Raw genomic sequence first — 21,247 nt, 5'->3', positions numbered from 1 at the left:
GACCCTTCCCTCTGCCCAAGCTCCAAATTCTCTGTCACCACAAACGCTCTCTGATTGAGTTAGTTGGTGTGAGATGAGGAGTGGGAGGGGATGTAGGCAGCCAGCTGGAGGACAACGTGCTTGTACAGCTGGGGGCAGCTAAGGGTGGGGCTCAACCACGACACTGATGACAGAACACACAGAGAACGAGACAGGGGAGATCTGGCAATTTTCAGGCTAAAACGACCAATTCTATGGCAAACTCAAAGGTTCAAGTTTCTGATAAGGTGTCATTGCCAAACCTCCGCCTCACCTTGACACTCACTCTCACACAGTGTGAGTCGCAGTAGTTCAACTGCTCTCATTGCAGCACACTAGGGCAAGGTATTCTTTTTTAAAAGTATAATATTATATCTAGCTACATGGATCTGTAGAGATATTTACAACTGGCCTCTCTGCCCTTCCTCTGTGCTCTGAAGACTTCCTGAGCATTTCTGCCAGATACATCTTAAAACCTTCTTTTTTTGTCCCCACTCTTCCAATCTATCTGTATGATCTCCTCCCAAATGAACTGCTTGCCTCCTGCAGGGCTCAAAGGCACTCCTGGGTCCTGGAAACCCAAATCCAAATCAATCAACTAATGTTTAGGCCCCAGGAAGCAAGGCTTTCAATAGCCATGATGGGAGCTTCAGATGTGAGGTCATTGCTCTCCCCGCAAACCTGATTTCTCTGTGAGGGGTGTCCAAAAAGAAAGAGGCTATCTTTGACATTCCAGCAGCAATTTTCTTGTTTTTAGCTGTCTCATAAGATTTGTGTGTGTGTATGTGTGTGTTTGTGTGCGGATATGAGGGTAAACGTGTGATTTTGCGTGTGAACATATGTGTGTGTGGCTGTATGTGTTTGTGCATATCTGTGTGTATATATGTATATGCTGCTGAAGGTGAGTGCCCATGTGTGTGTACATGTATGTGTTACTGTGTAGGTCTCTGTGGGTGTGTTAGGATGCTATATTTGTATGCTGTGTGTATAGAAAAGAATAAGAGACAAGCTGGGCTGATCGAGGTAGTCAGTCCCTGAGGGCTCCTTTGCACTTCTCTCCTTGGTCAGCCCTCTCACCCCTCTGACTATTCTTTCCCTGGAGGGGGTGGAAGGAGGGAGCTCTGGCCTCCAAATCCAAATCCAAGGCTGAAGTGCAACTAACAACCATCCCAGGATGGGCTACCGAAGTGCCCTTTGGTTCTTTGCCTCCAACTGCTAGCAGCCAATCCCCTGAGCCGTTTCCTCATATCACCCATCTGCTTGCAGCTGGCTCCGCCCTGACATGTGTCAGACTTACAAGGTGATTATAATAAAAGGATGAATTATAAAGGCTATATACAACGTCCTCCCCAGCTCTTTAGCTCTCCCACCCCATTGTGTACATCATATTTTTGTTCTTACTGCATCTTCAAGGCTTCCCCACCCCAACCCCTACCTTTGTTACTCCCAAACACTTCCTTCCAGGACAAAGTAAAATCTCTGAACTTCCATCCTAGCCCATGATCGAGCATTTCCTACCTCAAGGCACTAAATTTTCACTTCCTGGGACTACATTCGCTTCTTCTGCGTCTTCCATCCAGGATACAGCACAGATGGGTGGAGGGAGGAGGAGAAGAGTGGATGGGGACCGGGAGACACTGCTCCCCGGAACAAGGGAATTGGAAAGAAACGGTCAGTTAAATAGCCCGGCCAAATACGACCCCCCTTATGTGGGAACAGGCCAAGGGAATTCTGGTGGTTCTAGAAGAGCCACCAAAAGGGAATGCATATGCTTTCACGCATATTTCCTTTCACACCTATTCAAATCAGATAAATAAACATAGGTATGCACACATGCACGCAGAATACACCCATGTGTGTACACACAAGCACACACATACATGTCATAAGTTTACACACTCTTTCACAGGGGTGCACACATGCACACACATATGCATCTACATGTTTTTATATATACAATCTTGTACACACCAATATAGATTTACACTGATGTACATAGAACTATACAGCTTCTCAAGTGGTTGTATGTGCACACAGAACTACCTTGATGCAGACACACACCCAGGTATACACAGAAACACAAATACAGAAACACGGTTAAAAGCGTAGGTGGCTGAGGGGCTGCAGTAGAGGCTGCCTATGGAGGAAGGAGGAACATAAGCTGAGCGCTTGGCGAATCTTGCTCCCTCACCTCCTCTGTCAATGAAATGGAGCTGCTTGGCAAACTGGCATCCACTTCCCTTAGGAGCCCCATCGGGTGGGCAGTGCCCATGTTCAATGTGCTCGGTTCACACTCATTGGCTGGTCACTGGTCTCTTTCTGCAGAGATGCTCCAGGTGCTGTAGGACGAGGTCTGATGCCTGGCACATAAGCAGAACCTGATGGAGCACCCCCTGTTGTAAAGGGGAGGAGAGACAGGGGAGCACCTCAGCTGACAGAGTTATGAGTACAAGAAGAAGGAAGAGCACCACTGGATTCATGTCCTCAAGCGTGGTACATAAATTCCATTTTTTCCCCCTCAGAACACTGGGGACAATGTACTTTGCCTTCCCTGGATCACAGGACTCTTGCGAGGGTTCAACAATGTGATGTGTGGGTAAGCTCGTTGACACTTACTATGCACTAGACAAACAGAAAGAATCAGTATACAGATTCACAACAGTTGTTCATCTGCTATTCTAGATCAGATGGTGAACTTTCCAAACCCTAGTCTTCATTCACCAAGTGCTTGCACTGTGTCTAGTGATCAACTCAGCACGTGACCTAGACAGATGTATTGAGTCCCCATTGTCAAGCATTCTGAAGCAGAAATATACGCAAGAGAAGTTCCAATCCCTCCAAAGATGCTGCCTCAATCTGAGTAATCTCCAACCCAACATCATTCACCCTCTGCGAGCTCCTGCTGGGAACGTGCTCTCTCACTTACCCTGACATTTCACTCAGTACCCCTACCCACCCACCCACATTCCATTCCCAACCCTGCACCACAACACCACACTCAAAATACAACAGAAAAAATAGTGGGGGAAAGGCACTTTCAAAATCCCCCAAGTTCCCCAAAGCCAGCCGCCTGCATTTGTAAGAGATGGCTAGCCCTTCCCCAACCCAGTCTGGCTTTCTCCTGTAAAACCCTAAGCAGAGGGTGAGCAAGGACCATAATCCCTAGGAGGAAAAAAAAAAACAAACAAGAAAAAAGTAATGAAAAAGAAAACTCAACACTTCAGTGGGACAGAAAAGCCCCCAGAAATGTTTTTGTGTACAGGGCTTGGATCCTTTCTGTCCCCCAGTCTGGCTCCTCTCTGTCTTCTAAACATTTCCATTTCCAGGGGGCTTTTCTGTACTTATTAGATGTTAGAAGGCTTTGAAAACGTGATAGTATTCTGAAGAAAAGGGAAATCAATGTGCTATTTACCTCCAACTCCTCCTCAATCCCTTTCCTTCCAGCCAGAACACAACCTTTCCAACTACTCCCCACCTCATGTTTATAAAGAGAAAGGTGGAACTGATTCAACTGCCCAAATAACCACAAAGTAAAATGAAAAAAGAAAAGAAGGTAAAACGGAACCAAAAGGAACTATGAAAGGAGCATAGTGTCACTCTGGGACACTATGGAACTAATAGATATGGTACACCCAGTAAACAATGTTGAACACCACAAAGGCAAGAGGGAAGAGGAGCCGGGAGCACCGGTCAACCTTAGGGATGTAGTCAGGGTGAAAGAGCTTGGAAGAGAACCCTTTACTGAAGGAGCACCCAGGGCTTGGGGGGGAACCGTCATCAGACTCCGAGTTACTGTTCTTGTCTGGATCAAAGCCCATAACATTACCATAAAGGCTCCAGGTACTGTCAACATTACACTTGAGTTGCTTCTCAAGGTCAAGGTAGCCACTCTCAACTCTGACGTCATCAGGCAAGCTACGAATGTCATGAAGGGTGCTATGGATCTCATCAAGGGTGTTACGGATCTCCTCAAGGTCGTGGTTTGCTTCTTGCACACACCTCCGGCCGTGGACAAGCAGATGCTTCCTACTGGGGCCATGGTCTTGGCTCTCATTGGAGTTGGAGCTCTCTTCAGGGTCTTCTGGGTCACAGGTCTCAGCACGGCCATGGGCCTCGGCGCGGTTGCGGATTTCAGTAGGAATAACACTGTCATCAGTATCAATACCATTAACGTGAATGCCATAGCTGGGCACGGCCTGCTCTGAGGTGGACGGGAGGTCACTCAGGCTTTCTGCAGTGGCCAGCCAGGACTGGTCCGAGAGAGAAGACAGTGAGCTGAGGCTTTCTGAGGAGGCCAGAGGTGCCTGTTCTGAGATGGAGGCTAAAGAGCCGAGGCTTTCTGGGCTTGCTAGGCCAGCCCACACCCGTCTGGAGGGAGGAGAGCCATTTTCATCTTCTATGTGAAACTGGTCATCCTTTAAGGAGACAGTGGATAGACTCATGAGGTCGAATGCTGCATGAACAATCACTTTCGGGGAGCGTGGGGGTGGGGGACTTTCCTCATGAGCACTTGTAACATGACTGATGGGCTCTTCCACTGAGAAAGCCACCTCTTCTTCCTGGGGTCTCTTGTGTGCAAGGTGCTGAGGAACAGGACCGAGAGGCTGTTAGCATGCAAGGGAAGTTCATGGCTCTTGCTGCCCCCCTGGAGTGCTGTGTAGTGGACAGAGGCAAGACCTCCTCAGGCAGGTGGGGGTAAGTTCCCTGTAAAGGAGGGACATTAACGTATTGCCAGCAGCAAAAGACTCAGCATGGCTTTTGGAGTCAAAAGAGCAAAGGAAGGAGGGTTAGGTCAGCCTCTCTGGTGTCTCTTCCTTTCAGCTTCCCTGTGTTCCCTTTCCCTCTGGCTCCATTGCCTGCCATTGGAGGCATGCTAAGTAGACCGGATGTGAAGCCCAAAGGTCTTGGGAAATCTAGCTCTGCCACTTATGACCTTGGACAATGACTCAACCTATAAAGGAGTGACGATAAATTGTTCTACTTCTTTCTTATCTGGAGTGCGTGTGTGCGTGCGTGCGTGCGTGTGTGTGTGTGTGTGTGTGTGTGTGTGTGTGTGTTGTATGAGGATTAAAGGAGCTAAGGAATTTGAAAAGGTCAAGTGCTAATCTTAGGTTTAAGAAGTGCTCAAGGAAAGCAGATTGTCAGTCAAAAAGCCAAACCTGCATCGCCTCTTGGTAGCGGTAGCGGGCCATGACTCTTTGGGCTCTTCTGAGTTGCCTCTGAGAGCGCTGAGGTCCTCTTCGGCTGTAGAAAAGATAGTTGATGTAGACGTATTCTAGCAAGGACAGGAACACGAAGAAGAAGCATACGACCATATAGATGTCAATGGCCTTGATACAGGAGAATTGGGGGAGTTTATTCCGCAGATGTGAGTTGATGGCGTTCAGGATGAGCATTGAAGTCAAACCTATAAACAACATAGCACAGGGTTAGTCCCCTCAGGTGGCTGAAGTTCTTGGCAAGCCATCAGGCCCACATCCCACTGGAAGGGAGCAAAGGCCATCTCTGAGACTGGGAGGGCCCTCAGCAAAAGGCCTTTAGTTTACCAGGCTTAGGGCCCTGGCTCAATTGCTGTCTTTGCTTCTCCTCCCCCATCTTTACACCCATCCTGTACTTCAATAGTTTAGTGATTTCCCATTGCTCTTAGGATCAAGTCAAAAATCTCCAGCCATGGTTTCATAGTGATTTACACGTCCAGCCCCGTTTTGCCCTATGATGGTCCTTTCCCCTTTGCCTGCTAGTATGTAAGCTTTCCTGTAGTCCATCCCTCAGAAGGTTTTGTGGCCCCTAAAATATTACATAAATATAAAGGTTTAGCCTAGCGTGTGCTTCTAAAGAAGGAGGCTGAAAAGTCTGCCCCAAAGATGGTGAAGGAGAAAGCAGACCAGGGTCTGGGATACACAGGCATTCTGCAGGGTGGGACCAAATAAATTTGGGAGCTGATCTCTTTAGGCCCCTCCTTGGTACTGCTCAAAAGCCTTTGATGCTCCCCGTTGCTTATACATGAAGTTCCAACTGCTTAAAATGGAATTTCAAGTGCTTCCCAAGTCAGCCCAAGCTGTCTTTCTGCTACTCTCCCCACTTCCCCAGCTTGTGCTCCAGGCACCCTCCTGGAAGTCCTCAAAACCCAGTTTGAGCAATACTTTCTTGGTGCAGTTTTAGCCGATAAGACCTGGGTCATTACCTGGGTCATTTCCTCCTCTGGACTCTGATAGCATTTGTCTCAGCATTCCATTAGACACTTGCCAGGGGCAGCTCATCTAGAAGCCCTCTGCTGCCTAATTGGGCATTTTGATATGTTGCTTAATCAATGTTTATTGTGTTGCTTTTCTGATCTAAATTTGTGACTTGTCCATTCATTTATGTATCCAGCAAATAATGAATTCTGGTACTTTGGACCCAACATACCAAGATCCCAACCCTGATGGTTTTTTCACATCTGTCTCCAACGTTGGTCTCTCTGCTGTGGATTGGCTGGGCACCTGTAGCGTGCCTGTTAGGTCCCATCTTGTTTCCTTGCCTGTGCAGTCACACACTGTTCCTTACTCTCAACTTTTTTCTGAGCAAGACAACCCAAGTTCCTTCCTGGGATGGGAACAGGACCTACCTACTGACACCCTGGCTGCAGAGGATTCATAGTTCATCCAAAATGATATCCAGGAAACAACAGTGGTGAGGACAGTAGGCCAATAGATCTGCACAAGGTAGCTGATGACTTCCCTCTTGACCAGGAACCTCATTATCAGGCGCACATAGGAACCTGGCAGGGAGACATACTGGTATTAGGGTGGTAGGGCTGAGGGGATTTTCAGAGTAAAGTACAGGATGGTGGAGGGGAAACCAATGGCCAGTTCAGCCTCTAATATTCCAGTCTGGGCAGTATGCAGACCTGACCCCATTTGCTGCCTAAAGGCCAGTGACAATGGCATGTGTCAGCAGGCCCATATGGCGTAGCAAGTCTGCTATCTCTTCCTTCCTTCCTCACTTTCTCCATGTCAACTGAAGTTGAAATGGGAGAGACATGAGATATTTCAAAGCTACAACAGATGGAAGGGGAGAGGCTGGCCCTGGAAGGAGGCCTGTGGAGTGTCAAACCTGGCCAACTGTTTCCACGCACATTTCCTCATTGGCAGAGGGTAAGCCATTGGGACTTTATGAAGGGGGCTTTGGAAGGTGTCCAGAACAAGAAGAGAATAGGAAAGAAGGAAGAAGAGAGTCTAGAGGTCAAAGGCAGAGGTCACCAGGAGTTTCCTAGGGTACAAAAGAGACAGGAGACAGGAGAGAAGGAGGGGGTCAGACCCACCTGTGTAGAAAAACACCTCTTTGCTAGTCATCGTCTTTCCCAGGAAGCTGAACTGAGGGATGAGCAGCTTCTCAGTACCCTGGATGGCATTCCCATTGCCTTCCCAGTATAATAGGATGTCTTCAACTGTGTAGCCATCTAGGAGGGGGAAGGAAACAGAGTTAATCTCAGAAAGCAGGCATAGGCAGATTTCACGCCAGAGGAGCTTGTGAAAACCAAAGGATAGTTGGAACCTGCAATATTGGGGTACCTTTGTGTTTTGTGGGTCTGAGCATAGGGAAGGGGGGCACATGGAAAGAGAACTCTCAGTTTGAAGTTTCTTATCCAGGAAGGAAAGCACAGCAAAGAGACGTGCTCCTACCCATTAGCTTGTGCACAATTTTCCCATAGCTAGGCACATTTCCCTATGGGACTCTTTATAGCCTAAAGGCCATCTTCTCCCTGATACCATATGTATATATACCCCTCTCTGTCTGTCTCTCTGTCTCTATCTATCTATCTATCTATCTATCTATCTATCTATCTATCTATCTATCTATCTATCTATCTATCTATCTATCTGGGAGAGAGAGAAATGGGGGAGGAAGGGAGTAGGGGAGATATGCAGGCCCTCTCGCTGTCAAGTTTGCTTTTGGCTTCCTCATGGCCCCAACCCCGGGTAGGGAAAAAAGGGGCCTTGGGAGACATACGTACAGCTTTCCACCTCCAGCTTGCAGGTCTGCTTGTCCAGAGGGAATTTTTGCAGATTCATGGAACAAGCTGCTGTGGTGGTGAGTCTGCAAAGGAAAAGCAAAAGGAAGAGAAAAGTGAGTCAAGCCCAGGCAAGTAACTGTTCCTGAGAAAACTGAAGGGGTGGGGTGGGGAGAGGCACCCCAAGGACTGACCCACCTAACACCTTCCCACACTGCCCACATTAGAGCTGGGTCCTCCTTCCCTCCCTTTCTTCTCTCCTTCTTTCTCCTCCCGCCCCCGCCCCCGCCCCTCACTCTTCCTTCCCTCCTAGAGGAAAGATGAGTTGCAGTTGTGTAAGGAGGAGAGAGGGAATTTGTATGTGACAAAGACACCCAAAAGTCTGGTAGGACTTACACAGATGACAACAGATGTATGGCATGTCAGGAAACCTCAGGGTGTCAGAATGGGAAGGGTCCTTGAGGAAACTGAATGCAGAGACAGAAAGAGGACTTTCTTGCTGAAGGAGCAGCAAAGCTGTCAGGAGGAAACCGCTACACTGAAGCAGCTGAAGCACCAGACCTGATGTGGAGTGCCTGTGTGTGGCGTGCGGGTACCGATGTGGGCGGTGGCCCCGGCCTACCTTTGGCCATGGGAGCTGCTCCGGCAGCAATCCCATCTCTGTGCATCTGCTTACGAGGGTACTGGGGCTTAGCAAAATGCCAGTGGGTGTAAATGGATAGGAGGGATTAATATATCTGAGGTGAGCTATGGAATGGGGCTTCAAGTTGTCACGTGGTAGGTCCAAGAGAGGAATCTGAGGAGGGATCTTGGAAGACCTGGGGAAGTGGGAGAAGTGAACAATGGGGAAGAGGATAATTAGAAAAGTTCTTTGCAGCCCCAGCTGGGAAGCTCTGGCCCCTTCCTTGTCCTGCCTTTCCCAGTTGCTGATACCACCCTTGTCCCTTTCAACTCTTGAGGTGATTTCCATTTTGTACAGTGGGTAGTGTGTGTGTGTGTGTGTGTGTGTGTGTGTGTGTGTATTTCTCTCCCTTCTGTGAATTCTACATGAACATTAATCAGCTGAGGCCCCCTTTGTGACCAGTGACCTGTTCCCTGTAAGCTTTGTTGTTCTCTGACCCCAGTGCCTTGGTCCACGGGAAAGTGGATGGAGAAAGAAGAGGGAAACAAAGGGATACAGCAAGAGCACCCCAGAGAAAGAGATCCAGAGAAAGAGCTGTACCCTAGTAGCTACCTCTTGGAGAAATTTTCTGAGCTAAATTTATGTCTCATGCTTGTCTTAAGAGACGGTTTGTAAGAGATGAGGCTGTGCGGAGGGCTTTGGTGACCGTCTGCTATGCTATAAATAGGCCAGTGAGGAGCTCCAGTGTGCACACATTCTGTTTGTACAAAGCCATAGGCAATAGACGCACACTGCGAACCCTTGGGTCCCTTGCATGTTGCATATATGATCAATGGCAGAGACCAGTCCCCCTCCTTCACTGCATGGGAGAGAAAAGACACAAATAAATAACAGAATATACATTCAATGCTAAGGCAAAGGGAGAGCTCTTCCAGTTGAGAGTATCAAAGATGATTTCTTGACAAAGAGGGCATTTGAATTAGGGACTGAAGGATGGGAAAGCTTCAGACTCGTGGAAAGAGGAACAGGTCATTCCAGACAGAAGCAACAGCATAAGCCAAGGCGTGGGGACAGGACAGCCAAGGATGGCTGTGGGAAACTCTGAAGGTTCCACTTTGACTACCGAGTGAGGGAGGCAGTGAAAGAGAGATTTGGAAAGCAGTGGGCTCCTCTGTGTGTCCCTTGGAGTGTGTTCATGGGATAATTAGTGGGAAGAAGGTAGGCTGTCACGGTGATCCCCAGGTCCCTGGGGAAACTCACCGGATGCCATACCGCACCGTTCCATCTGGCTGAAGCTGAAACACGCGATTTTCCACAGTCACATCATGCACAAAAGCATCCTTGCTATTTAGAAAGTAGCAGTCAGGGACCCACAACTTCTCAAGCAACTGATAGTCCAGGGTCAGGTTCAGATTGGTCTCATAGTATGCTAAACGTGGATCTTTCCAGGTCTGATGAAAAAACATTGTAATAGTATAGTCCTGAGGAAAGAAAGGTAAATCCTAGTTGTAAGTGAGGTTGCCCAGCTTTCTGTCCTCAGTGTTTGTGTGTATGCAGGTGTATGAAATACATCCTAAATATAGATGCGTAACAAAACATATGTAAGAGTGTTCAATGTTACAAATAATAAAACGAGCCCCATATAATTAAAATTCAGGTTAAGAAATAGGACGTTCCCAATAACTATCAATCTTCAACGTGTCTCTTGCAGAACATATTTCCCACACCTCCCAGCAGTAACCATTATCTTAGATTTTAATGATAATAATCCCTTGCTTTTTCTATTTTTTCTCTATGTTTTCCTAAGTTTTATTGTCTATGTATTTCTAAGAAACGTATTGCTTAGTTGGACTTATTTAAAGTTTTTTTCTGAATGGAATCACACTGTATGTGTTCATAAGTTGCTTCTTTCACTCAACATTATGTTTGTGTGTTTGCTCAGGTGGATGTGTGTAATTAAAATTTGTTCACTTGCATTGCTGGATACTATTCCCTTATATGACTATACTATGTGTATTATTATGTGATGACACCATACATATCAAAATCGCAATGAAATAAAAACTATAAAGCAAAATTCCAGTTTATACCCCTATAAAGTGCAGATAAGAGTTCCCAATGCTCCTGCCTTGCCAACATTGGTATTGTCTGACTTTTGACTTTTTGCTAGTCTGGTGGATATGTAATGGGTTCTCACTGTGGTCTTATTTTGCATTTCACTGATTAATAATAAAGTCAAGCATCTTTTCATAAGTTTATCTGCTACTTGGTTTTCTTCACAAAAGTGAAGTTCTTGTTTAAATTTTCTGATCTTTTTCTATTGCTTTAAAAATATTCTCCTCAGGAATAAAGATGCAGACGTAGAGAATGGACTTGAGGACACGGGGAGGGCGAAGGGTAAGCTGGGACGAAGTGAGAGAGTGACATGGACTTATATATACTACCAAATGTAAAATAGATAGCTAGTGGGAAGCAGCTGCATAGCACAGGGAGATCAGCTCGGTGCTTTGTGACCCCCCTAGAGGGGTGGGATAGGGAGGATGTGAGGGAGACGCAAGAGGGAGGAGACATGGGTATATATGTATATGTATAGCTGATTCACTTTGTTATAAAGCAGAAACTAACACACCATTGTAAAGCAATTATACTCCAATAAAGACGTTAAAAAAATAAAAATATTCTTCTTATTAATTCACAGGAATTATGTGTATTTTCAATACCAGTCCTTTGTGTTGCAAATATTTTAGTCCAATCTGAATTATCCTTTCAAACTTGTCATACTCATTTTGCTTTTTTATTTTGCAAAACAGAAGTGCCAGAAGTTTTGGCTAAAGAGAATATTCATATAGTTTAGTTACCAGTATTTCTTTTTATAGTTTGTGTTTTCTGTATCTTTTTAAAAAAGTCCTTACCTATCTCAAAGACACTAAAAGAATAACCTATATTATATTTTAAAAACATCATAAGCCTTTCACTTTTATGTCTGTAATACATCTGGATTTATTTATTTTTAATTTCAGGTGGCTGTAGTTTCCAAAACCTACTGTGTTCCTTCCATGGGGCCTCTGCTGCAGGTCAGAACAACAGGCTTATGACCCTGCTCCTTGTCTCATGGCCGGAGCTGACACACTTACCATAGTTATTTCTGAGATCTGTTCAATACTGGAGACATAGATAGATACTCCCACTGGCACAGGGGCACCTACAATACAGGAAGACACTATTACATGCAGGGTAGGAAAAAGGGTAAAACATGGACTCAGGAGCCAGACTGCCTGAACTTTGAACCCCATTTTGGCACTTACTAGTTATGTGACCTTGAATAAGCTACCTAACCTCTCTGAGCTTAGTTACCTCATGAGTAAAATGGGGATAATGATAGCACTTATCTCATAGTTAATGCAAGCCAAGCACTTAGGGTAGGGCCTGGCTCACAATATGCTGAAAAGAAAGGGTCAGGCCAAAATGAAGAAAAAGATAAGGGAATGAAGCACTCTTTTTCTAAACGTTTTCTTGATAAAAAACTTAAGAGCAACGAGCCCCAAAACAAGATTTGTGGTGCGCATGAGCATATTTGTGTGAGTTCATGTGAGTGTGTCCATGTGTGAGCGAGTGTGTGTTTCTGTGTGAATGAATGCGTGAGCTGTGTGCACGAGTGTATGTGAGCATGTTCACATACCCGAGTAAATCTGTGCGTGTATTCATGTGCAGGTGAACGTGTCAGTGTGCACGTGAGTGTATGTGAGCGTGTCTGTGTGTGAGAGAAGGCATGAGCATGTTTGTATGCTTGAGTGTGTTGTGTGGGAGTGAATTATGAGTGAATGTGTTTGTGTGATCACGTATGAGAGAATGTGTGACTGTGTGAGTGTATGTGAGCTTGTTAATGTGCATGGGAATGTGTGAACATGGGTGTGTTTGTGACCTTGTTTGTATGTGTGGGAGTGAATTTGTGAGTGTTTTCATGTATGTGAGCATGTTTCTGTATAAGTGAATGTGTGAGCACATTTCTGGGTGAATGAATGTGTCAGCATGTGTGTGTATTTGAGTGTATTGTGTGGGCGTGAATATGTAGGTTATTTGTGTGAGCCTGTTCACTTGTTAGTGTATTTGTGAGCATGTCCATGTGTGAGTGTTTGTGTGTGTGATTAAGTTGTGCTTGGGAATGTAAGTGAACTTATGGGTGTATGTATGTGTGAGTGAGCATGTTCATTGTGTGAATATGTGAATGTATTTGTGTGTGTGACCTTGTTCACATGCAAGTGATAAGTGTGATAAATGATTACACTTCTACACTCACACCCATCACACTTATAACTGTGAGTGTGTAAGTGTGGGTGTATGTAAGCGTGTTTATGTGCTTGAGAAAATCTGTGAACTTGTCCATGTGAGTGTGGCTGAATGTGTGAGTGTGTTTGTGTGTGAGTGAGTGTGTGACCATGCTGACGTGCAAGTGAACCCATGAGCATGTTCATATGTGTTAGCATGTCACTATACAGGTATGAGTGAATGTGTGAGCATGTCCAGGTGCATGTGTTTCTGAGTTGGTAAATGTGTCGACATGTTTGTGTGTGTGTGCATGTGTGAGTGAACATGTGGGTATGTTCATGTGTGTGAATGACAAAGCATGTGTGAGTGTGTGTGTCTATGTGTGTGAGTGAATTTGTGTTTGTATGTGTGGGGATGTTTGTGTGCAAGTATAAGTGAATGCATGAGCATGAGCATGTGGACGTATGTGGGTGTGTGAATGACTTTGTGAGTGTGTTTGTGTATGTGAGCATGTTTGTGTGAGAATGAATGTATGAACATGTTCATGTGTGTATGCAAATGTGTGAGCATGTGTGTTAGTGTATGTGAGGGTGTATATGTGTGTGAGTGAATTTGCGTGTTCATGTGAGTGAGTACATGGGTGAGGGTGTTTGTGTGTGTTAATATGTAACTGTGATTGAATTTGTGCATGTACATGTGCATGCGTGCATGTGTGTGTGTGTGTGTCTCTGTTTCTGCCTCCTGGCTTTTTCAGGACTAGGTGTTAGTGCTGCCCATTCAAATGTGATAATGGATGTGCAAATATGTACTAAACTATAAAGTACTGTGGAAAAATACATTTTAATTGTTTCCTCATTGACTCAAAACTCTCTTCACCGGGCCTCACAGCTAAGCCATTATTCTATGTGTATTACATCACATTGCTGTTATGGAAACACGTGTGACGCTTCCAATTCAGCCTGCTGGCTTCACTGCAGGCTGGCTGCCTAGAAGCTGAGCTGCAAAGTGCTATTGGGAATCCACGTATGAATGGCAGCTGAGAAGTAAATGGGCCTCTGTGTGAAGGCATAGCATTCACAGCTATTGTGAATGATCGCTATGTAGTGACAGGGGTTTCTAGAAAGGCAGTTTTTTTTTTATTACAGCCTTTCAGACTCCCCACATGCGTTTAGATGAGGATGGAGGCTGTGTTACGCAGGCAACAAGCCCCAGAAGGGCCAGGCAGTCATCCCCTCAACTACCTCACTCTAGTGTCAAACTTATAATCCTAGACCATTCTGTGTCACTCAGGCAATCCAATCACTTACAGCAGAATCCTGGGGACCCGAACCCTAAAGTGCCAGGGCTCAGCTTTGTCCAAAGACTCCCAGTTGAAGAGGCAAGTGGGAACTGAAGTGCAGTCCACATTCCCCTCACCAAGCCATGAGTCTTGGCCCAGGATTGTGGCCTGGAGGAAGGGGACCTGGGATCTTTTTCTAATTTATCCACCTAAATTAGGAGGGAATACCTTATGTGCTAGTAGTGGTCAGAACAAGAGCTTAGCTAAGATATCCCACATCCTTACAAGGATAACAGAGGGGAACAAGATGCTTCCAGGTCAGGTATCTAAATGCTATCTCTGGGGTGATGGCCTCTGTCCCATATCCCGTCGTTGTCCTTCCTGATGGACTCAGGAAGGCAGAAAAAGTGGGAGGGGGTAATCACTTCCCTCCCTCTTGGAAACTTTGCTACCCCAACTCTACTTCCTCCCTCGCATCCATCAGAGTAGCAGAGGAAGAGGAGGTAAATGAAGGAATGATGAAGATGTCCCATTTATTCCTTCACTCCACACCTATGTCATACCAGGTGATGGGCTAAGCAAAGTCCTTAGGGGCCTGCCTTTTGCAGCACTATGGAGTCCCACTTCTCTTGCTCAGAAGGAAGCAGCTTTGTTAACTTTCCCTGGCCTCTCCTCCTCCTCTTCATCCTCCTTCTCTTCTCAAGGAAGTAATGTCTCTCATTTGAACCTAACCACAGTTAGGTCATGTCTCTGCATGTGGGGGGCGTGTGGGCCTGCGTGTTAAGCTCTGAAACTCTACTTAACTTCAGACACAGAGGGAAATTTGACTCTGTGTCTAGTGGGAGTCATGGGCTACCCCAACTCTAAACCCCCTGGCCCAGCTCTTCAATTGACTGCCTCCCCCCCACCCAATAAAACAGCCCCAGACTTAGAGCCTGTAGTTCCTCCTTCTGTCTAAATGCTAGAAGGTCCTGCATTGTCCTTGCCCTCCCACCTTCATCTACTGTTTGGCCAAACTGGGGACCCAGCTATTCCCATACTCCCCAGGTCTGCATGCCCATAAAGCTTAGGTAACCCAGGAGGTTAGGCATCAGGTGTAAACAAATCCAAGTTAGCTCAAAAAATGGCGGTGGGGTGCCTTGGAGATACCATTGGCCAGCCACACCTGACAATCCCCAGAGGGTGGTCCTTGCCTCTGTTCTGTCCCCATAGCCCCGGATGCCTGCAGAGATGGCAACCTGAAGCAGTGGGGAGAATGTGCTTGATGTACTTGAATGGCTGTTGGTTAGCCTTTGCTGAGAAACAGGAAAACAATGAATGGAGAAAATGTAACAGCTACACCCTTGACACCCACTGTTGCTTTGGTGCAACTGGTCCAAAACCAGTGTCATGCAATGGAGTGCTCGCTGTGCCCTAACACCTGAATTCCTATAATGAAAGAACTTACCTTCTGCCCTCTCCACTCCAGCTCCCAGTCCCCAGTGCACACTCACCTTGGATCCAGGGACTGCACGGCCTTCTGCCCTCACACTTGGAGGAAGCAAAGCAGCAAATGGGATACCAGTCAAATGTCCCACCTCCAAACCTAGGGCATAGGGCGATCAACTTGGTTTTCAAGGGGGCTCCCTAGGCAAATCACAGAGCCCTCAGTGGTCTAGCACAAAGGCAAGTGATAACAGCTGTGTGCCCTTTAGGGTGGAGGCTTTGTGTATTCAGAAGACCTCTATTCATAGGTACAAATGTGAATATTAGCATTCATTAACCCTTTAGATTGGGTGTCTAGTTCTACCACCTGCAGGAAGGAGAGTGCTTTCTCTGACTTAGCCGCCCTACTTTTTAGCTCTTTCTCTGTTTCCTTTGAGCCAAAATGTGACTAACGTCTATTTAATGCACCCTTCCTCTTGTCTGTCCTTGGTCTAGGTTTCTTGGGTGTCCCTTCAGCCAGAGAATGCTATTCCTGTTCTGTGGGGTCGGGGAAGGTTGCCTGTCACTTTAAAGCTGTGCGATGGAAGCCAGTCACCCTTTCCAAAGCCAGGGGTGGGGGGAGGTGAGGCTAGGCAGAAATAAGAGGAGAAATTGATGTATTGGCTTCCTGGAGGTTTGCATTTCAGTTTCCTTGTCATTTCTCATCTTTGTGCTTAAGATCTGAGTGCTAGGCTAAGGAGTTTAGATTTTATTTTGCAGTTAAATAAAGCCATCAAAAGTTCCTGAGGTGATCAGGTGGGATTCATAAAGATCATGCTGACTGCAGTGTGTTGAATAAACTGAACTTGGTAGGAGCTGAAGGCTTGGGGAGGGGGACCAGAAGCAGAAGTGCCTGGGACCCAGGTGGGCGAAGTAAACTAGGCAGAGAAGACCATGCCCTTCGTTTTAAGCCAGCTGAATGGGGTAAGTGCCCAGGGTGCAAAGAATGTGTTCACAGGTGGAACACGTGTCCTCCCCATAGATTGAGCAGAAACCTCTAGCATGAGAAGCACACCTGGTGTGATTAGTGCTTCTCCAGCCACCCCAGGGAGTGTGCTTCAGGCTCCGTGCCACTGTAAAGGAGTGTGGAGGGGGCAGAGGCCTCTTGCATTAGAAGGCAGAGAAGTGGGAGAAATTCCAGGGGCAGAGTGAAAGGCCTGGGGGTTGGGGGCCTGGGAGTGCTCTGCTACAGGTCCCTGCAGGGTCGGGAAGGTGGGGTTTGGAGAGGCACAAGTGTCCGGTCTAGAGGACTGCTCCTGGTCAGCTCACTGGGTGGGGCTGGCTTGTTGTGTCTCAGCTCTAGTATCTGGACGTGTCTTACCTCCAAAATTGGGCCTCAGACGGACATCATATTTCGACAGCACCCTGTCCAAAATCTTGTGAACCATAGCTTCATTTGCACAATTTTTGCTGAAACAGAGAAGTCACTGGTAAATATTGGTCATCAGTGAATGCCACACTGCTTCTCAGAAAACAAACAACAAAGAGCACCCCAGGCATCAACTTGCCAGGGCCTTCCCTCCTGCACACATGCAGACATATACAGCCATACATGTACACGTCTCTCCCCGCTCCCCTCCGTCCCTGCAGTGAGTCAGCCAGAAGCACAGCATGACGCAGACTCCTCTTTCCCCCTCCTCCTCCCCAGCTTTTATCCAAAGCGTGGGGCCTAAAGACTGGATTCTTGTTACCAGGCAGAATTGGGGGTGGGTGGGGGGAAACTGTAGGGGAAGTGGAGAGGAGAGGGTGTGGGCAGGTGTGAGCCCTCACATAAACGTATTACTTCAACCCCCTAAGGAGCCCCACTTTACCATCAGCCTGGATGCAGCTTTCCAGGTTGGTGGGAGTCCTCTTTCCACGGGCACCTGATTGCCCCAGGAAAGGTCATCTTTCACCCTCAGTACTCCCATGAGCTGAGCCCACCAGTCTATGTTCTCTAGCTCAGTCACATTTCCCCTACCTAGGCTAGGGCCAGCATTTTGTTGTCACGCCTATGTGAATCTTGTTTTTGTACACCTCTGTTTCTAAGACTTGGCATATTACATATGACACAGAGAGAGAGCCTTGCTCATGTAGCAGAGTTTTATGACCCTCATAAATCACCATTTTTGATTCTTGGGGTTCAGGGCTGTCCTCAAAAACACATGTATTCTTGGAGCAGGCATCTCTTTGGCTAAGCATGTGCTTCCAGCCTAGACGTGTCTTGGGTGAGCACATGTCAATGGACCCAGCGCAACCCCGCAGAGAGCTGGCCTTTCCAGAAGTCTCTGATGTGCTCTCCCAATTCACCTAGTCCTTCATGGGGGGCTCTTTTCCCCAAAAGGGGCTTGTGGATGAGAATAGGCCCTGGGCATCACTATGACTCTTAGGATCTTTGATGCATTGACTATGGAACATCAGCCTCTGCAAATCTCTCATGTGTGTGTGTGTGTGTGTGTGTGTGTTCACTAGCGCAGTTTGGTATGTTGGGTTGAGGACATTGCAGAGCTGTCTGCTGGAACCTTGCCCAACTATCCCCCCTTTTCCTAATACATGTTCATTTCTGGTTTGCCATTTAAAAAAATTATTCTCAATCATCTTTTAAAAAAAACTCATCATCTTTAATGACAAAATTTCAAACTGTGCACATGAATGATTCCTGAATTAAAGCAACGCATTTCTGCCTGTTTAGGACCACACACACATTACCTATATGCCAGCGCTCAGGATCTGTGGCCACCACAAATACACATTTCCATGTGATCTACATGTAAAGCCTGACTGTTTAACACCTCTTCAGTTATTTGCAGACCCAAACAAACTTGCAATCAAACAGCTAATCTTCAAATGTTTTCACAGGAAGCAAGTACAAAAATGCACCCATCTCAGGCCACAAGGTTATATGCTACACAGCCACCGATCGCACTGTCTGGGCTACGATGAGGTTGAGTCAATAATTTCTATCTGCAGCATCGGAAAAGGTCCCTCACTGCTCAACACACACATTCAGGAACACACGCACGCACCTCATGGAATAGAAAAAAAATCCAGACTCAAACAGGTGTCTCTACTGTCTATGTTTTGTGAATTTCTCATCACCCTGTACCCCCATCCCCCAGTCCTACAGGTGCCAAAGGACGTGACTGGGAAAAGCTACTAGGGGCCTTGGTCCCCGGGGATGGATGGCAGACCTTGGGGAGAGAGCATCTTTCCCCCCACCCCCCCAGGGCTGCAGTTTGGGCACACGCGGGGCTCTGTCAGGTCAGGCGCCGCAGTAACAGGTGGGCTGAAGCACAGGGCCCCCGGCGGCCCCCACTCCCATCCCACCAACCTCCAGGGACCTGTAGGCAGGGCCCGCACGCCAGGGCTCGGCGAGCCCGGGTCCAAGTCTTTCCCAGCCCGCTCCGTCCAAGAGGTCCGAGGCTGCCCGTCCTCTCCTGTCGCCGCCATGCCCAGCCTGGCGGCTCCCGCTTACCACTTGAAGAGGTCCAGGACGACATCGGGCACGGCGGAGGAGAGCTCGAAGTGGAATTTCGGGGCGGGCTTGAGGTCGCTGCCCTCCGCGAGCCAGGCTCCGATGAGCAGCAGGAGCACGGCGGCTCGCAGCGTCCCACGGATGCCCATGTGGCTACGGCAGTCCGGGGGCCGGAGGGCGCGAGACACTGCCGTCCGCCGCCGGGGAGAGGGACGGGGTGTGGGCAGTGCGGGGAGAGAGGGAGCTGCGGGGCGCTAGGAGTCGCCTCTAAGGAGACAGTAGCGAGAGTATGGGGAGCAGGGAGCGCGGGGTTCGGACCGGAGCCCGGGACCCAGGGGGAGCAGTCCTCCAGTACCTCTGCCCGACGCAGCGCCCTCAGGACGCGCCCGGCAGGTGCGAGGTGCGCTTCGTCTGCGGCCGCTCCAGGCTGCGACTGGCCACCCGGCCTGGCGCCCGGCTGGCTCCGCCCACTCCGACGGTAGCACTGGCAGAACCAATCCGGCAGGTGCCAGGAGCCGCACAAAAAGGCGCGCGCTCTTGCCTCCGCCCGCAGCCAGCGCACCGCCCGCCCCCCGCCCCTTCAGGCCTCTGCAGTCGTCCCCCTGCTAGCAACAGACACAGACAGGGGCGGGGCCGGCCCGGGGGAGGGGGAGGGGAATCGGCTGCAGGGGGGCTGGGCATGCATCCACACCTAGGGCACCCGGTGGGTCCTGCTCTTTCTCTCTGCAAAAATGCAAAATGTGCGGTTTTTTTGGAAGACCGTGTGCCCAGGAGTCTGTTTTTCTGTGGTGAGGGAGTGAGGTAATTAGACTGCCCTGGCTGAATCTACGTTCTGATAGAGCTGGACACATTTGGGTCCCCAGGACAAAGCTCAGGGAAATGGAAGGGTTCACCAACTGGGATCACGCTGAGATGTGACTGTCCCATAGCCAGGGCTGACACCATGGAAGGGGAAGAAGGCAAAGACCAGTGTTTCAGATATTCAAGGGAGTTACTCCCTGGAGAGCAGACAACTCATGCTCCTGCATTTTGGGCCCATCATGTGGAAAAGCCTGGAATTTTAGCTATTCTTTCCACTACCTCAAACACTCTCCTATGAAACAAAAGGATCTCAGAGGATAGGGAAATTCCTCCACCCAATCCCCTCTGTCCTTCCCTTCTCAGATCTTTGACAAAGCAAGTTCAGAAAGACGTCCTTCAGAGCACATGGGCCAGATGGTCAATCAATAAATAGACCTCAGTCACGTTCACCAATGCTGAACTTCCTAAGGCATGCCACTGAGAAGGGTTTCAATGCAAATGGATTTTAGGTTCACTCTTGGTTAGCTAAAACATTCACACAGAGATATAGCCCTCTTCTCCTTTCTCTCAGTATTTGGTGAAGTGAGTTGGGACTCCTTGTGCTCAGAAAACCTTCAGTTGCCTGGTTGGTTGAGTGCTTCCCACACTTAAGTGTTTAACTCTTTATCCCCACTTTCTTAACCATCTTAGAACCAAACTTTAAAAAAATCTGTCTCATAGTTCCCTGCCTTTTTTAACGAGCAGAACACCTTTGCACCTTCCTTTCCCTTCACCCCACTATTGCAGCAAATGGTCTCCTTCTCACATGAGTGTAGAAATAAAAGAAGATGGTGGAAACTGCATGTCACTGACTATTACATACAGGAATGGATCAATAAAACTCATCCCTACTGCTATTAATTCTGCCCCCATTGTCTCTGGTCATCCAGGCATCCTTGTAGAGACAATCCTTGCTTGATAAAAGTGGGAATGGCTATTCCGGGTCATTTTGTCCAACCATCTGGATTGTAATATGGAGAAACTGAGGCCCAGAGGAGGAAAAGGGATTGGCCTGAGGTCACATAACAGTAGAGGCCCAAACTAGAATCCTATTTCCAGGTTTGACTACTTCCAGAACATTATGTTTTTTGTTTTGTTTTGTTTTTTTGTTTTATTTTAGTGTTATTCAGTGTCCACTGGAAATTCAGGCAACCGCCAGCAGATGGGAGTAAATTTATTTAGATGAGGATGTTCTCAGTATCCTGGAATCAAATTCCACAGGCAATTGGTCCCTCATTTGTCAGGGGAAAACAAGCCTGAAGCTTGAAGTTTTATTCCTAGGTGCCCTTGTGAGTACGAAGATTGCCAAAA

At 47.6% G+C, this 21,247-nt stretch overlaps 1 protein-coding gene across 1 annotated transcript; it reads right to left on the bottom strand.

Moving 5' to 3' along the window:
* Window positions 1–3,632: 3,632 nt before the first annotated feature.
* Window positions 3,633–19,245, bottom strand: GABRQ (gamma-aminobutyric acid type A receptor subunit theta). Its single transcript, XM_061179115.1, has 9 exons — window positions 19,097–19,245; window positions 16,964–17,052; window positions 11,768–11,835; window positions 9,894–10,114; window positions 8,015–8,097; window positions 7,322–7,459; window positions 6,626–6,778; window positions 5,182–5,425; window positions 3,633–4,455 (listed from the first exon to the last, which is right to left on the bottom strand). The coding sequence occupies exons 1-9, from the start codon at window positions 19,243–19,245 to the stop codon at window positions 3,633–3,635; spliced, it is 1,968 nt and encodes a 655-aa protein (XP_061035098.1).
* Between the last annotated feature and the right edge of the window lie 2,002 nt (window positions 19,246–21,247).

This window comes from Eubalaena glacialis, chromosome X (genome assembly GCF_028564815.1).
Source record: "Eubalaena glacialis isolate mEubGla1 chromosome X, mEubGla1.1.hap2.+ XY, whole genome shotgun sequence".
In the NCBI taxonomy this organism is placed as follows: Eukaryota; Metazoa; Chordata; class Mammalia; order Artiodactyla; family Balaenidae; genus Eubalaena; species Eubalaena glacialis.
Note: the sequence above shows the minus strand (reverse complement) of the source record. Positions and strands in the feature narration are given on the sequence as shown.